Source organism: Polyodon spathula, chromosome 7 (assembly GCF_017654505.1).
Source record: "Polyodon spathula isolate WHYD16114869_AA chromosome 7, ASM1765450v1, whole genome shotgun sequence".
Classification (NCBI taxonomy): domain Eukaryota; kingdom Metazoa; phylum Chordata; class Actinopteri; order Acipenseriformes; family Polyodontidae; genus Polyodon; species Polyodon spathula.
Window position 1 is genome coordinate 18,243,717 of NC_054540.1, and position 20,586 is coordinate 18,264,302.

Genomic DNA, 20,586 nt, shown 5'->3' on the forward strand with positions numbered 1-20,586 from the left:
AATATTTGACAGTTAATTATCTCAATGTTTACTCCTACAGTGGTATAAATATAGAGGTTAGAGAACTGTTTAGTTTGTAAAATTACAAAGTTTTTCTTTGTTATTGTTTGGCAGCATAGGTCGTGTTTAAAGCCCCTTCCCAGTAAACTCGTGTAGAATGTGATCATCTCCAAACTGAATAATTTAGTGTTCATTCAGAAATAGTCACAGGGATAAAAACCTGCAGCTTTTGTTATTCAGGGTGGAGAGTGTGTTCAGGGAGAAGGAATGGGAGAGAGAAATGGAGACGGTGTTTTGAAAGATATATGCATGAAATATAGAAAGCAACTGCTACCTACCGGATCGCTGTACCAGCACAGTATTTGTTTTGTGTTTTTAGTGCTTGTTTATTTTGGCCCTGGTGCCGTTTTGTTTGTTTTGTTATTGAAAGTGTGTATTATTTAATAAATAACCCTGAGCATAGCAGCGTCTAGGCCGCAAGTGCTGCCTTTGCTGTGGTTTCATTTTCTGGTCTGACGTCACCCACCTCAGCCATCCTGCCACAGACAGAAGCAGGGGCTGGACTGGTTCATAGCACAGTTGTTTTCTTGATACACATTTTGTATCACACCCCCCCCCCCCTTTTTTTTTAGCATATCTTTAAATAAAACTCCCTCTCTACAATAGTTACTGCATAGTGTAATATTTCTTAATACTTTGTTATCATGTAATGTTTAACTTAAGTGTTATATTACATTACATGACTGAATGATACATCTACAAAGCTTTCAGTATTTTCAGTTTCTTTGTTTATGATGAATTGGTTATATTTTATCAGGTTTTTTTTTTTTTTTAAGTCTTATTTTGTATTCATAAATGTATTGTGTACTGGCTGCGCATATGAGTACCTGCACTTTTTTGTTGAAAATTTCACCCCTGCCAGAAGTAAAAGGAGTAACAGACTTCCTAGAAGGCAAGGCAAGGAAACTGACAACTTCTTAACCCTAGTGTAGTACCAGATGTCTGTTACAAAATGGAAATGTGCTTGCTGCAACACGTGTGTCTATTTAAAAAAAAAAAAAAAAAAAAAAAAAAAAAAATGGAAAGTGGGTGAGATTGATGGAATATTTAAACTAGTGACAATTTTAATTGATCCTCAACTTTCTGAACAATTTCATTGGCTGCTTATTATGTTGGGTTAAAAAAATTGTGGTAACATGTTGACCATTTGTTATGTAAATCCTTGACCTTTTCAAACTATACATATTAAAATGAATTAATCTGTCAGATTTTTTTTTTTTTAATTTTCATAGGGTTAACTGTAGCAGCATTGCTGTACAGGTGAAAGCCCCTCCTACAGCAAGACTTGTGTAACCTTGTATCGTTATTGTGTACCGCTCGTTTCTTTGTATTCCAACTTAGCGTTACAGTGGACTTTACTCATAAGGCTTTAGCATGCTGGTATTTGCATTGAAATCTGATATATGTAATGGCACACAACTGTAATGCTTCACAAATAAGGCCCTGAATATTATCTCCATCAAAGCTATCCTTTTACTGTTACTAATTGGTTCCATAATGCGTGAGGTTCACTGCGGAACTTTGTATAGTGGCAGCATTGTTTCATTTAACATATTTCCTCACTTCAAACTTTCTAGAATCTATTGATCTTATGCCCTTTCATTTAACTATGAAAAACCAGTGATCCACCACAAATATTTTAAAGCACATTTAAACAACATCTTTGGAAACTTACAGAGATTTAAATCAGAAATTAAAAGAACATTTTGAATTAATGTCATGCTGAATAAATGACTCAAGACACTTTCTAATGAAGTTTTGTATGTCTTCTGTTAAGAAATGCTCAGTAGTTTCTGGAAATCAGGCCATGCCCTCTGACTTTTTTTTTTTATTGTTTTGCCCTCATTCAGTCATTCCCAATCAACAGTGAAAGATGCCTTAGGTTTCACTTAGTTTCACTAAGAAAAATAATGTATCCTTTGCAAATAATGCTCTCAGGCAACCATTAATTTTACAATGTCAGATAGAAAAATTGATGCATTCGATTGGCATGCTGATCACCAACTGTAGAGCTGTGCCAGAACTGCAGAAAACATTTCGCATTTTAAAAAAGGAAGAATGCTAGGCTGACTGTTGTAACCTTTAATTAAGGACAGAAGAGAATGTTTTTTTTTTTTATTGAATATGTATATGCAGGGGAGTTCTGTTACTGTGTGGGTATCGAGAAACGAGAGACACAGAGGGTTTGTAGTTGAAACACCACTCAGGTGTCCAGATTTTATTTCTCTACAGGTAGTTACTGGTGGCCTGCCACATCATGTATTTTTTGTTTTCCGTGTTTATTCAGAAGTTTTTCTTGTTACATTTTCCCCTGTAAAGCTGGTTTGGATACATTTTGAATGGGCTCTGTAACCTTCATAATTCCCATAGAAACTGAAAGACAGGAGTACGTTTGTCATTCCGGTTATTGCTTCCAAACCTGTAATGTGTTTGCATGGTTTTACTGGAACATGGCTTGTTTGATTTTAACCTTTTAATAAAATTTCCAAATACAGAATCATTCACATAATAAAACGGCAGATACTGCCATTCCTTAAAGATCAAGGGTCACCTAAGTAGCTAATACCATCTTCACCAACTCAGAAAGTATACATAACACCCCTCTTTACTGGACCCTACAAAGTATTGTGGTTGATCAGGTGGTTGTTGTTCTGTGTCGATGACAGGTGGCAGTGCAGCACAGCCCATTTGTAGTTATGGATGCTAGATGGATGCAGGGTCAGTTTGCCAATGCTGGAGTGTGTGGCGACCATGTCTTTTTGTGTTATTTAGGGGGCTGAGGGCACCATCAGGTGAGGGTGGGTGGTGTGTGCATGTTTTTGTGTGTGTTATTTAGGGGGCCGAGGGTGCCATCAGGTGGGGGTGGGTGGTGTGTTTGTTTTCCTATTTTCCTGTTAGTGGTGGTGTGTTTCAAAGGGAGGATTAAGATTGTTAAAATTACATGCAAGGTTATCAACGTGGTGTACAGAAAGCCGTAACAAAGGAAAAATGTCATAAATCTGGACAGATTGTGATACACCTAAACGTTGAGTTTTAATAGCTTAGCTTTCTTCTACTCTGTAGACAATTGAAATTTCATTTTCGCAAGAACTACAACTACCTGCGCATTTCAAAATTCTCTGGTAAAGAAAATACGATTAGACATTGTCCTTAAACTGCACCTTGTTCCTTCTAAGAAATAAGCATTGATTTCTGTTTTATTCTGCAATTGTCATTCTATATCAAATAATCAATAATCGATACCTTTAAGATTAACAATAAATTAAATGTTAGTTAAATGCATATGTAATCACCCAACAGCAGAAAAATTCTCCTAATTCACAGTTATATTCCAACCTATCAAAACCCTGCTTAAAATAAAATTATAAAGCAAGTAAAGTTAATCCAATCACACCCCTGTTGTTTATCCAGTAATACACTAGGTCAATTTTAACAAATCAGCTGCATGCCACTTATTATACTTTAAGACAATCAGCTCTCCCAGTTTGTTATCTGTAGCAAAATAGCCTTCACTAGGGGAACGGTCTCAGAAACACTTTTGCAATGTAAGCAACACTGATCAACTTAATAAAAGGATAAAGATGGTGCTGTACCTTCTTTTCCCCATGAAGGGCATACCCATGAGTCTTCTATTGAACTATATTCAGTAAATTGCCAACAATTGAATAAACAGATTCTAAACTTCAATTGTGATCCAAACTCAAGATGCTGATTCTGTTTTTTTTTTTTTTTTCTTAAACATTCTGTACAATTACTTATTGTATTATGCTTGCACTGTCACACACAACCAGACCCATTTCTTCTGCTAGTTCTGGAATGGGTTGTTGCTCTCACAAAACTGCTTCAGTTTTATATTTTTTGGGACAGACAGCATGAACAGTGTGTACTTATGAGGTCTGCATCACTGCCAGTGCCAAAGACCATTCAATTGTCCTGAGAAGACAGCGTGAATAGGGTTTTTTTTTAAATTGTATTTATTTTGGTGGAAAAGTTTAATCTCTATGATGAACAAAAGGAATTCTAACACCTGCATGCTGAACAATTTGCAGGCTATTGTATAGCATCCACGTTAATCTCCTATGCATATGAGGCTTTGACAGTACCCCTTATGATGTAAGGTATCAATCATATTATCCACCTTCCCTCACTTTCAAGGAAATTGGTGATTTATACAGACATCTATGCTTCTAGAAAAGCAGGCAATCTTTTCCAAGAACAAAGGCCTTGGAAACGTTGATAAAGATTGCATTTTTTCTTTTTATCTAAGGCAGTTTTGCAGTAGCATCTCTCTTTGTGGAGTATTTCCCTCTACAATGACAAGGATACTGAGATGCTCCACTGTATTAATTTAAACAGCAAGTACTGCAAAAGAGCATTGGTTTCAGGAATAGCACAATCAGTTTTAGGGTTAGTGTAAGTGTGTAGGGGTTTCTGGACCAGTTCTTGGTCCCAGTAAAGCTTTATTTTGTACAGACAATTAATACACTAAAACCGATGAATAGACAGTTATTATAAATTGGTTACTGGTAGAATGCAACGATGTTAAAACATAACTTTTTTTTAAACCTGTGTATACAATTTCCAAGTAAAATAGAATTTACTCACGTTACATGTTTGAAAAATACAGATTTTTTCTTGATTGATCTTTCCCACAAAGATTGAATTCAGATCAAACAATCCTACATTTCAAAACTGTAGATCCATGTGAAACTTTTGTTATCAAAATATTAAATGCAAAGCTGGTATTTCCTTAAAACTTTTAAATTTGATCCCTATACTTGATATACAAGAGAATGGAGCGTGAATCTCAGGCTATTTCTAATGGACAATGTTCATATATTTTAAAGTTCCAACAAATTGGTATTTAGGAATGCAAATGAATTTTAAAACATATATTATGTTAGCATGCTAGACATTATTTAGGAATGATCTGAGACTGTCTCCAATGGTTTTCCTGTGTGCAGCATGGTTTTTGTTCTTGTTTGTCGTTATCCTGTGGTTACATCTTTTAAATATACAAAGTATATCCATGAACAGGATGTTCTTTCCACTTATGCTCCATGCCAAGTGGCTAACCTTCTGAGCCTTGTCTTCTACTTGAAGTAAACTGCCACGTGTCATGAGAAAGTATTAATCCTATCACAGGGGATATCAAATCTTTTTTTAAGCAGGTAAATTTTATTTTTTTTCTTTTAATTTAAGCATACATTTATATAGTGAATATGAAGCAATATTTAGTCTTTAATGAATACAAATAATCATTTCTCAGCAAATATTTTCCCAAAATGTTATTCACAGCTAAACTTAGATGTGCCAATATTCAGAAATGCACCCCACAGTTTGGCTGAAATACTGTAGAGAATGCTGAACGTTTGTCGATTTTAAGATGGCTTGCTTCATATTCACAAGAATGTTACACCATTTTTAAGGCTTACATACGTTGAGCTAATCATATAAGTCTCCTTCACAGCGGGCTCATGTTTTGAAACAGCACCAGGAGACAAGAGCAAACACTTGAAGGTCTATCTAATTGATCAAATGGTGGCAGATCTAAATACCCACCGCTGTTTATACCATTTTACAGATTTTTTCAGACAAGAATACACTTTAGAGACAGGCACAACACTTGACTGGTGTCACAGATCCAAGTTAGTGCTAATGTTATACGCTTATGTGGGTAATATTAAGTATCCAAGATTAGTGAGACTTCTTTGCTAATACTGAGTTTCCTAAAAGTTGCAGCCTGAAAATGCTAGTTTTACTCAGTTTGTGTTTGTGATTTTCTGGCTTTTTTAAAAACTAACTGATCATTAACATGGCTTAGTTGGCCAAAAGGTTGGACAGCTTGGGATTGGATGAATTGAACAGCCCCCATCCCCTATTTTTATGAAAGCTGACAGAATAGTATTTAATAATTATTGCAACATATGACAACAAATACCACATTTTAAAAGGTATTGATATGGAATGTTTGTTTCCTTTAGAGAAACCCATCAGTTTTGTCTTCTTTGGACAGAAAACTGTCAATCTTCATCCTCAATCAGTTCCAGCAATTTGGTTCCTTCTTCACTGAAATATATCATCCATTACAGAGGGGTCTATTTCTGCTGCCTCTAAGCTATTGAGCAGGCACTGCATGGTCGCTTGTTTCCCAAACCTTTGTTTCCACATCACCAAGGCGGCCATGGTCTGGGTCTGCACGTTACAAGAGTGATTGGCTTTGCATCGGTAGATTTCATTAGTAGTCAAACCAAGTTCTATCAAGACATTCTCCCACTCGGGCCCTAGTCTGACAGAGAGTTTGTTTAATTGCTTTTCAGTGGGCACAGTGCTCAGTAGTTGTTCTGAAATCTTCTGCTTTTCTGAAAAAAAAAAAAGATTGATTATAACTACAGACAGCATTTTTTTTTAAATAAAAAGACCCTTCATATTTCACAAATAGAAACAGACACACAATAAAAAGGGCAAGATCTTAATAAAAATAAACAGTGTTGGTAAATAAGAGTATAGTTTAGAAATGTATTCCAACAGCATCCTGACATCACAGCACTCCTCAACCGATTCCTCATCTGACAGGATAATCAAAGCCAGGTTCAAGAGACTGACAGCACAGTATCTGATACATATTGAACTAAAAAGAGCTTAAAAAGTTCTTGCTAGTAAAAGGCCAAATAAAAAAATTAAAAAAGGGTTTTATGATTTAAAAATGTTGATTCACTCAGAATTCAAATATAACCTGAAGCACATGTAGAATATCTCCAACGCTAAAACCATCAACAGAAATCTAGAATGCACTGTTGTGATTTCTTTTAAAATCATTTCATGCATGGCCTAGCTAGATGTAAAATATACAACTGTTCAAGACACCCGACAAAAAGTAAAAGTTTGAGAAAATATCACTAACGATATACTGTGTGGTCTTGTCATTTTTATTAAACAGATAATAAAACACTTATTTATAATTGAAATACTGTGAGATATTGATATTTTTTAATAGTTCAATCCAAAGATGATATTCAAAACCTCAAATGTCGAATTTATAAAGCATGTAGTACAATACCCTTTCTATTTTTTTTTTCTTTTCTAATCCTCTTTGAACCTTGACAGTTTGAACCAAAATGCACCTTGTGTTACTCGAACAAAAGTTTTGAAGACAAAAGATACCCACTATTGAACTGCCAACTAGAAATCTAGCTTTTTTTGTAGGGTTTTAAAATGTTAAAGTATGTCTTTGTATTAGAAATACATGATTTTGGGTTACCAAGCAACAACAAAAAACATATTCTTCATTTTCTTTGACCTGTTCTTGGTACTACTGAGAACAGTAGTTAGATTAAATGTTCTGCTGCTACCTTCTAGGGGGATTAACTTTTGATAAAAATAGCTGTTTTCAAAAACAAAAAACAATTTAGTTAATGTTTTTTGGTCAGCTTTATAACAAGAAAAGGGTATCAGATATCACTTCCAAAGCACCTGCTAAAAAACCATCTACAGCCATGTGGAGATTAAAACAAGCTCTTAAATTACAGCACCTGTTACAACTATTAAAAGATAACATTACAGATGATATTTTAGTTAAAGTGCACACATATAGGGTATGCTTGTACTGTATTGCATCTCACAAAACTCTTAAAAATGTGTTTCATTTTCATTTTAAAGTTTCTATATATATATATCATGTACTGCACTAGGGCTGAAATGATGGAGAAAATTGTTGTGTGTTTGAGAGTGTGGTTGTAAAATTTTAACAGCTAATTTGTGATATAAAGCAGGTCATAATATAAACCGAGTTTCACATTTGTCTATGACATCACATTACGAAAATGAACAGTGAAATTAAAGAGCAGTTTTTAAATACTGTACTTTTAGTAGTTCTTTACATTTAAACAAATACATAGTTTACTACGGGACAAATATGTTTTGTATCAGTAACTGGAATGAGACAGTTTGTGATACTATCTAAAAAAGCCATCAATTGTCAATTGACTGATGACAGCTATCAAATAGGTGTACTTAAGTGTTTTTTTTTGTGTGCATTGGTATGAGACTATGTTGAAGAAAAATTTGGTGACATCGGTGTTTTGCAAATGAACTGTATCCCGTTAAGACCACCCACGTAGCACTTGACAAACTGCATAAAATGTCAGTTTATCAGCCGAGATGATTACACCGTGTAACAATTTATTTATTTTTTGTTCCTGGGTAGTAAGAGTTATTTCCTAATTGCTTATGCCTCAAAAGTATAGAACATGGCTATTATTCCCCACAGACTTTGCTTTTGTGATCAGGACAGTGATATTTCAAAATATCACTATTTCCAATGGGGAAACGGGCAAATGTGTGTCTTTTCGTTCACATAAAGTCAGAAAAAAACAACATATGAATCCAAATTAACATGTATTTATACTAAAGCAATACAAAAATGACTACAAAAGATTTAGAAGTGAGTAGTTTTTCGAGATTTACGATTATACTGTAAATACAGTATAATCGTAAATCTCGAAAAACTACTCACTTCTAAATCTTTTGTGTTTTGTTGTTTACTTTCTTTTGGACATTGCAATACAAGAGCAAGCCGTATAGAATATTGGAATAAAGACTGGCTTTGTTTTGGAAACTACTGTTTGTTTTCTTCGTGTGCACCTACCCGCTCACTATATATATATATATATATATATATATATATATATATATATATATATATATATATATATAGAGAGAGAGAGAGAGAGAGAGAGAGAGAGAGAGAGAGAGAGAGAGAGAGAGAAGAGAATTAAAGGACAGATCATCTATGCACATTAGAGTGGGTATATCTACTGCATTCGGAGGATTGTACAGCAACAGCAGCTGCTGTTGCAGCCTTGTGTAACACATAATTTTTGTGATGTAAAATACATTAATATTACTGTAGACCTACTGTAAGCAAGTATGGGCAATTTGGCTATTTTACTCATGGGTATTTCTTTAAACCACTTTGACTTTTGTTATACGTCTCATGGCAGTTTAGTCATAAAATCAAAGCAAATGCATTAGTGGGAAGGGAATTTGCGATTTAGAAATAAAATGAATAACACCCAGCCTCTGTCAGCCGTGTTCCGGGCTTTCAAATTGCTAGAAGTTAATAGGCCTATCCTAAATAAGGGCGACAGGAATAACGAATCTGCACTGTGCAAAATTTTCCATTCCAGTGCTTTCTGTGCCTTGCCCCAGCCCACCACTGAAATACATCATGTTTTATATTCCGGGCAGGAAGTCTCCCGCTGCCAAGATTCCTGGAAAGCAGACCAATAAAACTACTGGAGTAGAACTTGAGCAACCAACAGTTAGCCAATAAAACAATTATAAGCACTCTCTAATCCTCACTCAGTTTTACAGCTAGTTATGATGGTTTAACAAATTCAACGGGAAAGCTGTTTCACATTTTACACTAAAAACACTTCAGTCATACAGCTTTGTTGTTTTGTTTTTTTTTACATTCCAGTTTTATACAGTGCCAGTGCCTGCTTTTCATATGCAGTAGATCCATTCTTTAGTTCTGTATTAATTTGACCTTTTCAAGTCATAAATTAAAGTTCTGTACATAAAAAATAAAAACACCAGACCTTTATTGTGGAAATTACAGGTACTAACAATTATGTTGGGCACAAGGTGATGTCAGTATGTATGCAAAAGTGATTCAAAATGGTATTGCTACAATATATCACAGATACAGGAAGCAGCAGAGACTTCATCTAGTATATACATAAACTCTTCTGCAGTGCAATTAGAATCAGAGCAAAGTCATGCAATTTGTCCAGTTAGTAATGAATTTCAAAAAAGACACAAGAACTGTATCTAAGGACCGCACGTTCTATATAATTTTACCCATTCACATCTGATCCTGTAAGATATGGCACTATCTAATAACTGACGGACATGTGGCATTTACACATGCTGCTACCAACTCAACGGTATTGATTGAAATTGTGGTTGTAAAACAGTAAATTAAGCTCTTAGCAGGACAGAATGGGAATTCAGTTTCACTTTTACATGCTGCCACTTCATATAACTGCCCAGTTTAACCATGTTAAATAAAAGAAAGCAATGTATTAATAGAATTACTGTACCATTAAATAGCTGAAATAAGATATTTTTGCTGACCTCCAAAGCCAGTTTGTATTTGTGCGAGTGCCTTCTTGTTGTTTCTGTCTCAGGTTAACACAGGCAGTGCAAATAAAAAAATTAATAATTAACTGTCAGATTACTTTTGGCGTAGAATGAGAAAGCACAGCAAGAACGGTTTTGGAATGCTGTTTGGTGAACTGCCAAATACTGTATTACAGTGCTTTGTTTTGCAATAAAGATGCCTGCCAAATAAACTAATAATGATAATTTTAGACCCACTGACGTACTTGACGTGATAGCCTCAAATAAAACTCGTCAGTTACCCCTCATCTGGCAATTTGCCAGAAGTGAGTAGGGTCCTAGTATTTTTTTTTCTGAAAAGCCCTATTCAATATGAGTAGAACGAGGTGCTACACATAATGGTAGCATCTAAATTGTACCCAGGGTGATTTTCTGGTAAAGGTTCCTTTGTCTTTAGGTTGACCTTTACAAGGTCACACAGGTCGAAGGGGAAATTAAAAAAAAAAAAGGGTTATCATTTCTGAACTCAGCGTGTCTGAAAACCCCCAAGTGAATTTTTCTAGGAAAATCTGAGACGGACAGGCAATGGTACTGGTTGAGTTGTTATGGAATGACCCACAAGCTAGATCTATTTGAAGGCCTGGTTTCAATAATAGATCATATTGTTATCCATATTTTACTTTTTGAACATTTTTTGTGCCTTATTTTTTTAGCCGCTTTTCCTGAAAACATGTACTTTGTGTTGTCCAATTATTTTCCAAAATAGGATCTCATTGCAAAGGATTTCTAGCTGTTAACAGTGTTGACATGGAGTCTCATTCTATAGCTCTCACCCTTGCATGTTTATACACTTTTGCCTGACATCATAATGTATTTCTTGTTTGCTCAGTTGGTTTGGGAGCTCAGGTTGATTCACCACTGTTTAGATTATTATATAGCAAATTTGAGGGGAGCAAGTTGGGCAACATACTGCACAGGTTCATTCATCCATTGTAAACACACATTAACTCCCTTGCACTTGGAATCACCTTGTACTAATGTTGACCACCTGGCCAACAAAACTGTCCCCATGAAGTAAAAAAATAAATAAACTAATACATTTACCGATTAACTGGATCTTCAGGCTGCTTGGTGCATGGTGTTTTTTTTTTTTTGTCTTGGTAGGTAAAATGTTGCATGTGAACCATTGTCTGACTGTTCAACAGCAATGCGAGACGTACTCAGTTAGAGCGAGGGGGTACATTGAATCTAACTGACTCTTTTAGATCTTCAAAACCGTCAAAGCTCAAAACCTATTCATGTTACAAATCTCAAATGTTTCTTCCAGAATGTGGTGAAAAATGGCAACATGAGTCCTGTATATAAAGAATGAAGTCAATGAGGGTCTCAAGAATTTGAGAAGCAGGATAGCAGGGTTTTTATACTCTGGGTTCTATTCTGAACACAAGCCCATTGAAGAGACTTTAACATCAGCATAAATAAGTCAGAAGAAGACTGAAGCTACTGTAAAACACAGCATGTAAAAGTCTATAAAATACTACCTCACTAACATTACTGTAATGGAAAAACCAAAACATTTCCTAGAAAGGTGCACGTAATAACTGGTATCTGACCTTGATACTGCAGGACTCTCTTGTATTAAGAGGGTGCAGGGAAATAGAACAGGGCTAGGCTTTGCAGCTGACACATACAAACATCAACATTCAAATCCTTGATGGCTGAATTCTTGTCAATTCATAATCAGAGTAGCAAAGAAAAAAAAGGTAAACTCAGTAATAAAAATGCTGCTTCAGTAAACAAATCATCTGGCACACGTAAGCAAATGACTGCAAAAAAATATTATTCTCAAATAAAATGAAATGTTATATTTGGTTACAATTACAAGTACAGCTGTAACAAATAAGAGTTACTGCCTAGATCATTACATTAGGTGTTATCTGATTGTCATAAGCTGTTAATTTGTTTTGTTTTACTCAGATTCCAAATTTTCAGCATTAAATTTCACCATGGTCTATCCCATAGGATACTCCTCTAGATCACTGCTCTAGCCACGTTGTGCCGAAAGCCACATCTGTTTAAAACACAAATGCTGTTTTTGTATAATGTTTAATGCTAATGATTGCCTTTTGTGTTCAGCATGCTTTTACACGACCCGCTGGGCAAAATATAACAGACAAAAGTCGATGCATTGCAGAGTGATGAAAATTGCAGTAAAATGAGTGTGCAGGCTGGCACTGTTTTTCAAGTCGAATACATTACACTGCAACGCAAGGCACAGAAGGACACATGCTGCTGCCAGAATCTACCAGATATTGAAATGTTTGCTTTTAGGGGTAATGAAGAAACTCCCAGGTGTAGTGCTCCACATGCCTTTGCATACTGAATTAAAAAAATAATTACCAGTAGAACTAACTTTTCTTAAATACTAGGTTCATATTCCAAACACTATACATTTTGGAATATGAAGCTACCTTGCAACATTAATATTGGAAAAATCTATGTCAAAAACATATATCCTACATAATACTCCACCCACAAAGTATATAATCAGCACTTTGGTGTTTTACACCAACCCCCCAAAAAAACACCAACAAAAACAAGATACCAGTGCAACATCATGTGTTTTACTTTAAAAAAAAAAAATAAATAAATAAAAATAAATAAAGGGGGTATCTTTCACATCACAGTCATGTGATCGCCAAGAAATAATCAGAATACAATAAAGCTCTTATTTATCTACAAAACTAATTGTAAAAAGCTGTTTTCCACACTACCCACCTCCCCCATTTGTTAAAATGCAACCAAATTAAAGGAAAGTGCTCTGCCACCAAGCGCCTTTTTGTTCAAACCAAAGATCTCCCCATAAAATGTTGCATCCCTGTCTAATTTATCAAAGCAAACCCACTGTAGATTATAAAAGGGCTGACGTGGCAAGCATTTGAAGTTTTCTCAGCTGTGCATCCTTTCCAAAAAAACAAACGTTGAGATTTAATTTGGATGTCTTTCTCAAATCTCTCTAATTCATTAGCAAAACGCTACTTCGCTCACGACTACATGTACACCAAGACAGCCCTAAAGCTGCTGGCACCAGCACCAGCACTGGCAATGAAACGTGTTAGAAAAGCAAACTATGAAGGCATGAAACAGAGACTAACAGAAGTAGATTGGAGTAAAATAGAGAAAACACCCACAGAAGAAGGATGGTTGTTCTTCAAAAATGTAGTACTAGAGGCGCAAAACAATTACATCCCTAAAGTAGACAAATCTAAATGTAAAACTAAATTGCCAAAATGGTTTAATAGATCAATTAAAAAAAATATTCAGCGAAAAAAGGCACTTTACAGAGCATTAAAAAAGGACCAAAAAGAAAGTACGCAGAAAGAGTACACAGAACTGCAAACGCAAGTCAAAAAGGAAGTTAGAAAGGCCAAGAGAGAAATAGAAATGAACATTGCTAAGGGAGCTAAAACCAATTCCAAAATGTTTTTCCAATATTACAACAGCAAGAGAACATTCAAAGAGGAGATTAAATGTTTAAGAGATACAAATGGCAAAATCGTAGAGGAAGAAAAAAAAATAGCAAATATGTTAAATGATTACTTTTCACAAGTTTTTACAAAGGAAGATACTGACAACATGCCCCACATGTCATCCAGTTCCTATCCAGTTTTAAATAACTTTAGCATAACTGAGGCAGAAGTGTTAAAGGGACTAGGAGCTCTTAAAATAAACAAATCCCCTGGGCCGGATGAGATCCTCCCAGTAGTACTCAAAGAAATGAAAGAAGTAATTTACAAACCGCTAACCAAGATCATGCAGCAGTCTCTTGACACAGGGGTGGTACCGACAGACTGGAAAATTGCAAACGTAATACCGATCCACAAAAAGGGAAACAAAACTGAACCAGGTAACTACAGACCAGTAAGCCTGACTTCTATTATATGCAAACTTATGGAAACTATAATAAGATCCAAAATGGAAAATTACCTATATGGTAACAGGGTACTGGGAGACAGTCAACATGGTTTTAGGAAAGGGAGATCGTGCCTAACTAACTTGCTTGATTTTTTTGAGGATGCAACATCGATAATGGATAATTGCAAAGCATATGACATGGTTTATTTAGATTTCCAGAAAGCTTTTGACAAAGTCCCGCACAAAAGATTAATTCTCAAACTGAACGCAGTTGGGATTCAAGGAAACACATGTACATGGATTAGGGAGTGGTTAACATGTAGAAAACAGAAAGTACTGATTAGAGGAAAAACCTCAGAATGGAGTGTGGTAACCAGTGGTGTACCACAGGGATCAGTATTAGGTCCTCTGCTATTCCTAATCTACATTAATGATTTAGATTCTGGTATAGTAAGCAAACTTGTTAAATTTGCAGACGACACAAAAGTAGGAGGAGTGGCAAACACTGTTGCAGCAGCAAAGGTCATTCAAAATGATCTAGACAAGATTCAGAACTGGGCAGACACATGGCAAATGACATTTAATAGAGAAAAGTGTAAGGTACTGCACGCAGGAAATAAAAATGTACATTATAAATATCATATGGGAGATATTGAAATTGGAGAAGGAATCTATGAAAAAGACCTAGGAGTTTTTGTTGACTCAGAAATGTCTTCATCTAGGCAATGTGGGGAAGCTATAAAAAAGGCTAACAAGATGCTCGGATACATTGTGAAAAGTGTTGAATTTAAATCAAGGGAAGTAATGTTAAAACTGTACAATGCACTTGTAAGACCTCATCTTGAATATTGTGTGCAGTTCTGGTCACCTCGCTATAAAAAAGATATTGCTGCTCTAGAAAGAGTGCAAAGAAGAGCGACCAGAATTATTCCGGGCTTAAAAGGCATGTCATATGCAGACAGGCTAAAAGAATTGAATCTGTTCAGTCTTGAACAAAGAAGACTACGTGGCGACCTAATTCAAGCATTCAAAATTCTAAAAGGTATTGACAGTGTTGACCCAAGGGACTTTTTCAGCCTGAAAAAAGAAACAAGGACCAGGGGTCACAAATGGAGTTTAGAAAAAGGGGCATTCAGAACAGAAAATAGGAGACACTTTTTTACACAGAGAATTGTGAGGGTCTGGAATCAACTCCCCAGTAATGTTGTTGAAGCTGACACCCTGGGATCCTTCAAGAAGCTGCTTGATGAGATTTTGGGATCAATAAGCTACTAACAACCAAACGAGCAAGATGGGCCGAATGGCCTCCTCTCGTTTGTAAACTTTCTTATGTTCTTATGTTCTTATGTGTTTACAGGGACTCGAGAATTCGGCATGATTCACTGCTGTCTAATAAAAACAATAAGCTTGTTTGTGTCATGAAAATATGAAAGCCACAGCTCCACCTAACCACTGCAATATTGTTTAACAAAGAACAATATTTTTTTTTAAGTGTCTCTTTCTTTTAAAACATATCACAATGTAATTATAAAACGTGGAGGGAGAGTCACATTGGTTTATTCTCATTTGCCGATGAGTATTAAGTTGTTGTTGCGCTTTTGTTTTTTTTTTGTTTTCTGTGCGTACTGGAATATCAGGACGGTGTAACAATGTTTTACACCAGATCCTCTGACCCAATCTGAACAAACAGTGTGCACGAAATACTATCCCCTTTAGGTCTCCCCTTTAAACACTGTTAACTTAATGTATTTATTTTTTAGCAACAAAAATACTAGCAATCAAGTAAATGACACCTTAAAGTTAAATACACTGTTTGCTACACATATTTTAAAATAACCATGGAAAAATAGCTACATTTACCACAGTAAATGGATTAATTTATTTTATGCCCAAGTGTGGCTCAGTAACTCCGAAAATAACTTGTACATATTCCCAGTCAGGGTGGAAAAACCTTTTTTTAGCCAAAACTTTTTTTGAAACACAAAGCAAACTAGCTTGGCCATATTTGTTTTCTATGAGGTCAATGGTTTTGTTATTACTCAGTAAAGGAACAGAGATGGCATTAATTCATTCATTACATCTGTTGTAAAAACACTGCTTAACGATGAAACGCTTTACGTAGACGCTTGAGCCATGCTCTCACAAATGTTACTCGTTCAGTGCACTGCAGTACAGACAGAGAAAAGTAAAACATAAATAACCATCCTGTCTCGCATGACTTACTCGGGGGTACCATTATTACTTTATAACGCAGCACAACAATGTCATTATCCCTTAATTACTGTAGTAAAATAAGCCAGCAAATAATGTATTGAAGAAATGAGATGTGCTCTCTTCTGTAAAGTAGAATGAGTGTCATTTACTTCACACGTCATTTAGACATTGTTTTTTTTGCACGATACCTTTTTGACATGGTCGTTTATAAATTTTAGTATGTGCACATGTTCATTTTTAGCCATGGATGCTTTTCAAGTGGTGTTTGTTCGAATATTCAAAAATGACTCCTAGCATTAAAATAAAACTTGGTACTCCATGAATGTTTGTGGAGTATTCTCTATGGTATATACCTGCTGTTAAAGGGCTATACTAAATACTTTCCAGTAAGAACAATTACCAGCTAAAACTTGAGCAAGGGTCCTCACATGGTTCTATTGCAGGATTCTTTGTCAACCAAACCATGCAGGGACCACAGGGCATTTTCACATAGAATGCCAGTGAGCTCTATTGGCATACTACCATCATGCTGTACTAAAGTAGCTCCCCGTTGGATTTTATAAACACAAATAGCAAAAACATTGCTACCCCTTAGTAGTTTACATTAAATTGATAAGTCGTTTCTTCTTGTAAAGTAAAAATGGGTTGATTTCACTTTAAATGACAGTTAGAGAATTTAACATTGCCCAGGAAATATTCCATGTGTAGCAATAGCGTTAAATTCAAAGATCTGACATGCAATGTTCAGGTATTAAATAATGTTTAAGTTAAATAACTACTTTGTAGAAAACTCAAGGTACAGCTCTCATTTGAAGCTAGTCATTGACAATTCACCTACTCTCATAGAGTGTGCTCTTATTTAATTGCGTTGCCAAACTCTGTCCATCACTGACTATTCAATTTAGCCTATCTAAACAGCAACTTATCTATATCCGCCAGGGCTGCTGCAGATAATTAAAACACAGGCTCTTTGATTTCCAAGATTATTTTGTATTTCTGTCTGAAAAATGATGCAATCACTATTTTGTAATTTAAATTATGGCCGTATAATATGATCATGTAGTGATCTGGAAATGCACATCTGTTTTTTTTTTTTTTTAATTCACCAAGACATAAAAGCCTTACATGTTTTGTTTTTAAGTCATCTTTTTTAAAGATGTGTGTAGGATATGAAATTTCACAAAACTGAAAATGTTAATATATTTTTAATTAAGTCATTTTATGAAATATACTAGATACCAGATAAAGCTACTGAAAAGCTCCTTTCACTTCAGTGTAAAAAGAGATCCTTAAAAAATCTCAACATCTGCAAATTGCTAATTTTATTACAGTCGTAACAAATAATTTGCTCTTAATTCCACAAAAACATATGTATGAAAATGTAGTACATTACCTGCAGCGCCTGGTTGACTGTCCTCGTTTTGTGCCTCCTCTTGCAATTTTTCCAATATCCATGGAAATTCTTCCTTCAGGGACTCTAAAAATGTATCGAACGCTCGTGGTCCCCTGGTGGGAAGGATGTCTAACATCTTAATAGTTTTCTTCTTATTGGTGTCCTGTGCACGTATTTCCTCAACATGGCTTTCTGTTAAAATACCTTCTTGATACAAGTATTGAACTATGGTGCCACCAACCACCAGCTGATTAGATAACTCAAGTCTATGCTTTCTAAGTAGATTTTTATGTCTTAAATCCATGATATATTAAATAAATCAATAAATTAAACGTTTTCAAAAGTCACTGGACTTTCATTTCACACGGTGGATATGAAATTAGTCTCCCAAGTTCCAGTGTGGCGGTCATACAGCTCTCCAATACCAACGGTAAACCTATCGAAAAACCTAAAGAACTATAACATAAGTAGTCGTACTGGAGCAAAGACCTAGCGATTACTTTGAAATGTTATTTATTTTAATAATCCGTATCTTGCATTTAATTCTTATTTAAACAGCTTTGTTTTCTCATTAGAACGGTACAAAAAACATTCAGCACTTTACTTCCCTGAGTAACCGAAAAACTATTCCCTACAGAAACATCAACATGCCAAGAAAATGAGACGGTTAAGATTTATTTTATTTTTTGTCAATTTAATAATAATAATAATAATAATATGGGGTAGCTGTACACTGATTTTAAGAGTCTTCCCCAAAAACTACTGAGGTTTAAGTTTAACTGAGTTCAAAAGACTTTATTTAGGTCTGAAGTTGACCTTTGAGGCACATCAATACACAACCTGCACAATTAACAACATTTGGAGATAAGATGGACTCAAAATAAAAATTAACTAAGGATTGCATTTTGTGAGTTTTACATTATTATACAAATAGTCAACTTTTGTATTGATTACAGAACATTACAAACAACAACAGCAAAATAAGATAAATGATGAGGCATATCAAAGTTATTTGTAGTTGTTAATAAGGGACTGCTATGTAATTTCAAAATCATGCTTAATGATTATTAACTGTCACAGTAATGCACCATTACAAAAGCCCATACACTGGAGCTAAAAAATAATAATATATTGATTTCTTCAGCAATATGGCAAACCTACAAATGTTAATAAAAGCTGGAAAGATTTACAGCAAATAAAATATAGGCAGCAAAACAGTAATTATATAACTATTTAAAAAAAATGTTATGGGCCAGAATAAGGTCTCAAACAGTAAGCGTTACCTTGACAATACAGTCGAGGGATGTTGCTGTAATTTGATCATGAAAACATTTTAGCCAGAACTCGCCTCTTAACAGAACTGCATTTCTAAGCTGGAAATGTGATAGTTATTTAGGTAGACTGTAATGATACAATAAAGTAAATAGTCTTCTGTCAGTTTATGTTTAGGCTTCAGTTTAATGTCATAATCCATATAGGCCTGTTTATGTACCAAAACCCTTTCTCTGTGTCAATTCTTAGAAAACAGAAGAGCCAGTACACAGGTATCACTTATAAAATTATAATAACAAACAAAAATAAGTAAGTTTAACTGTTTAAAAAAAAAGGTTAGTCGTGTGTAAGAAAGATCTCAATTAATAATTTAGTAATTAGACATATCTAAACCCAGGTAATCGGAAGCAGTTCCATTTGGGCATTTGTTAATTTATGTTACACTTGGATTTTTACCCTATGTGGGTTTTAAGAGACATTCTAAATAAAAGGGTTAATCAGCATTACATTCATTACAAGTTTAAAACTTTTCAGCTGAGATCAGTGCTGGTCCCCAAACAGGAGGGTTTTGGTTTTTGAAGTTGTGGAAAAATGTAAAGCTAGCTGGTAGCGGATTTAATTCTGAGGATTATCTGCAACTGATAGTTACCTTGTGAGATACAGTCATATGTGTTTCTGGTACTGACTAAATGATTAGAAGGTCTGAATTTATATTTAGATGCATTCTCTAAAGCAATTTTCAAAAGGACTACAAGTTAAGGAATCAAGGTAATTTTTGCTTGTAATATTTACATTTACAAATTTTTTCCACAGACTGGTTCATGTGGAACGCCAATTTCACCTTGGGGAGGAACGCAGGGTTTGTCCGCAGAGACACCGTTCCCATTGTCCCAATTAAGCATGTCACAAACACACTTTGCGGAGGTGATGGCTAAAAGGAACACTGTCTTCATGGACAGGTACTTCAGCTCTATGGAGTATATGGGCTCAAACAGGACCTTTGTGAGAGCCTCCAGCATGACGTTAAGACTTTACTCTGGGAGAACGTCCCTCCTGGGAGGATGTAAACATTGGGCACCTTTTAGAAACCGGGTTGCCAAAAAATGCGTACCAGGTGAAACAGAGTCCACTGGGGCATGGCATGCGGATATAGCTGCCAGGTACACCTTCAATGTAGAAGGTATTTTACCTGCATTTAGCAACTCAAGATAACATGCTGTGGCTAAATGGTTGATTATGTACAGGTGCAGGAGTGATGAAGTGCGCAGTGAACAGACAGAGATTTGTAATCCAAAGGTTTTTATTTTATTTGTGTATTGCCTGGAATTAATAATAATTCCAGGCAATACACAACAATGTGTAATGCACTGGAAACAAACAAGTTGCAGTCCCAAATAACAAACACACATATCTTTCCCACAATGTACAAACACGGTCACCAGTCCTGGGTGCGTGCTGCAGTGCTCGTGGTGGGTGATACAAGTTTATTCGTGACAAAAGTGAAGTGCTGTTCTGAATTTTATGCTGGCCCTTGGCAACAGCTCTGGAACCTGTTATCCGTCTAATAATTACAAACCAACAATTATTGACAAACAAAACAAAACACT

General features: G+C 35.3%; 1 protein-coding gene across 1 annotated transcript; it reads right to left on the minus strand.

Annotated features, from left to right (window-relative positions):
• Positions 1-2,114: 2,114 nt before the first annotated feature.
• Positions 2,115-18,404, minus strand: cradd (CASP2 and RIPK1 domain containing adaptor with death domain). Its single transcript, XM_041254811.1, has 2 exons — positions 17,708-18,404; positions 2,115-6,422 (listed from the first exon to the last, which is right to left on the minus strand). Exons 1-2 carry the CDS (start codon positions 18,009-18,011, stop codon positions 6,127-6,129), a joined length of 600 nt encoding a protein of 199 aa, XP_041110745.1. The 5' UTR covers positions 18,012-18,404; the 3' UTR covers positions 2,115-6,126.
• Positions 18,405-20,586: the final 2,182 nt, after the last annotated feature.

Excerpts from the sequence above, each read along its gene's own strand:
- cradd (XM_041254811.1), bottom strand. The coding sequence starts at position 18,011 with ATGGATTTAAGACATAAAAATCTACTTAGAAAGCATAGACTTGAGTTA. Across the intron at positions 6,423-17,707 it reads CAGTCAACCAGGCGCTGCAG|AAAAGCAGAAGATTTCAGAA; the intron begins GTAATGTACTAC and ends TTTTTTTTTCAG.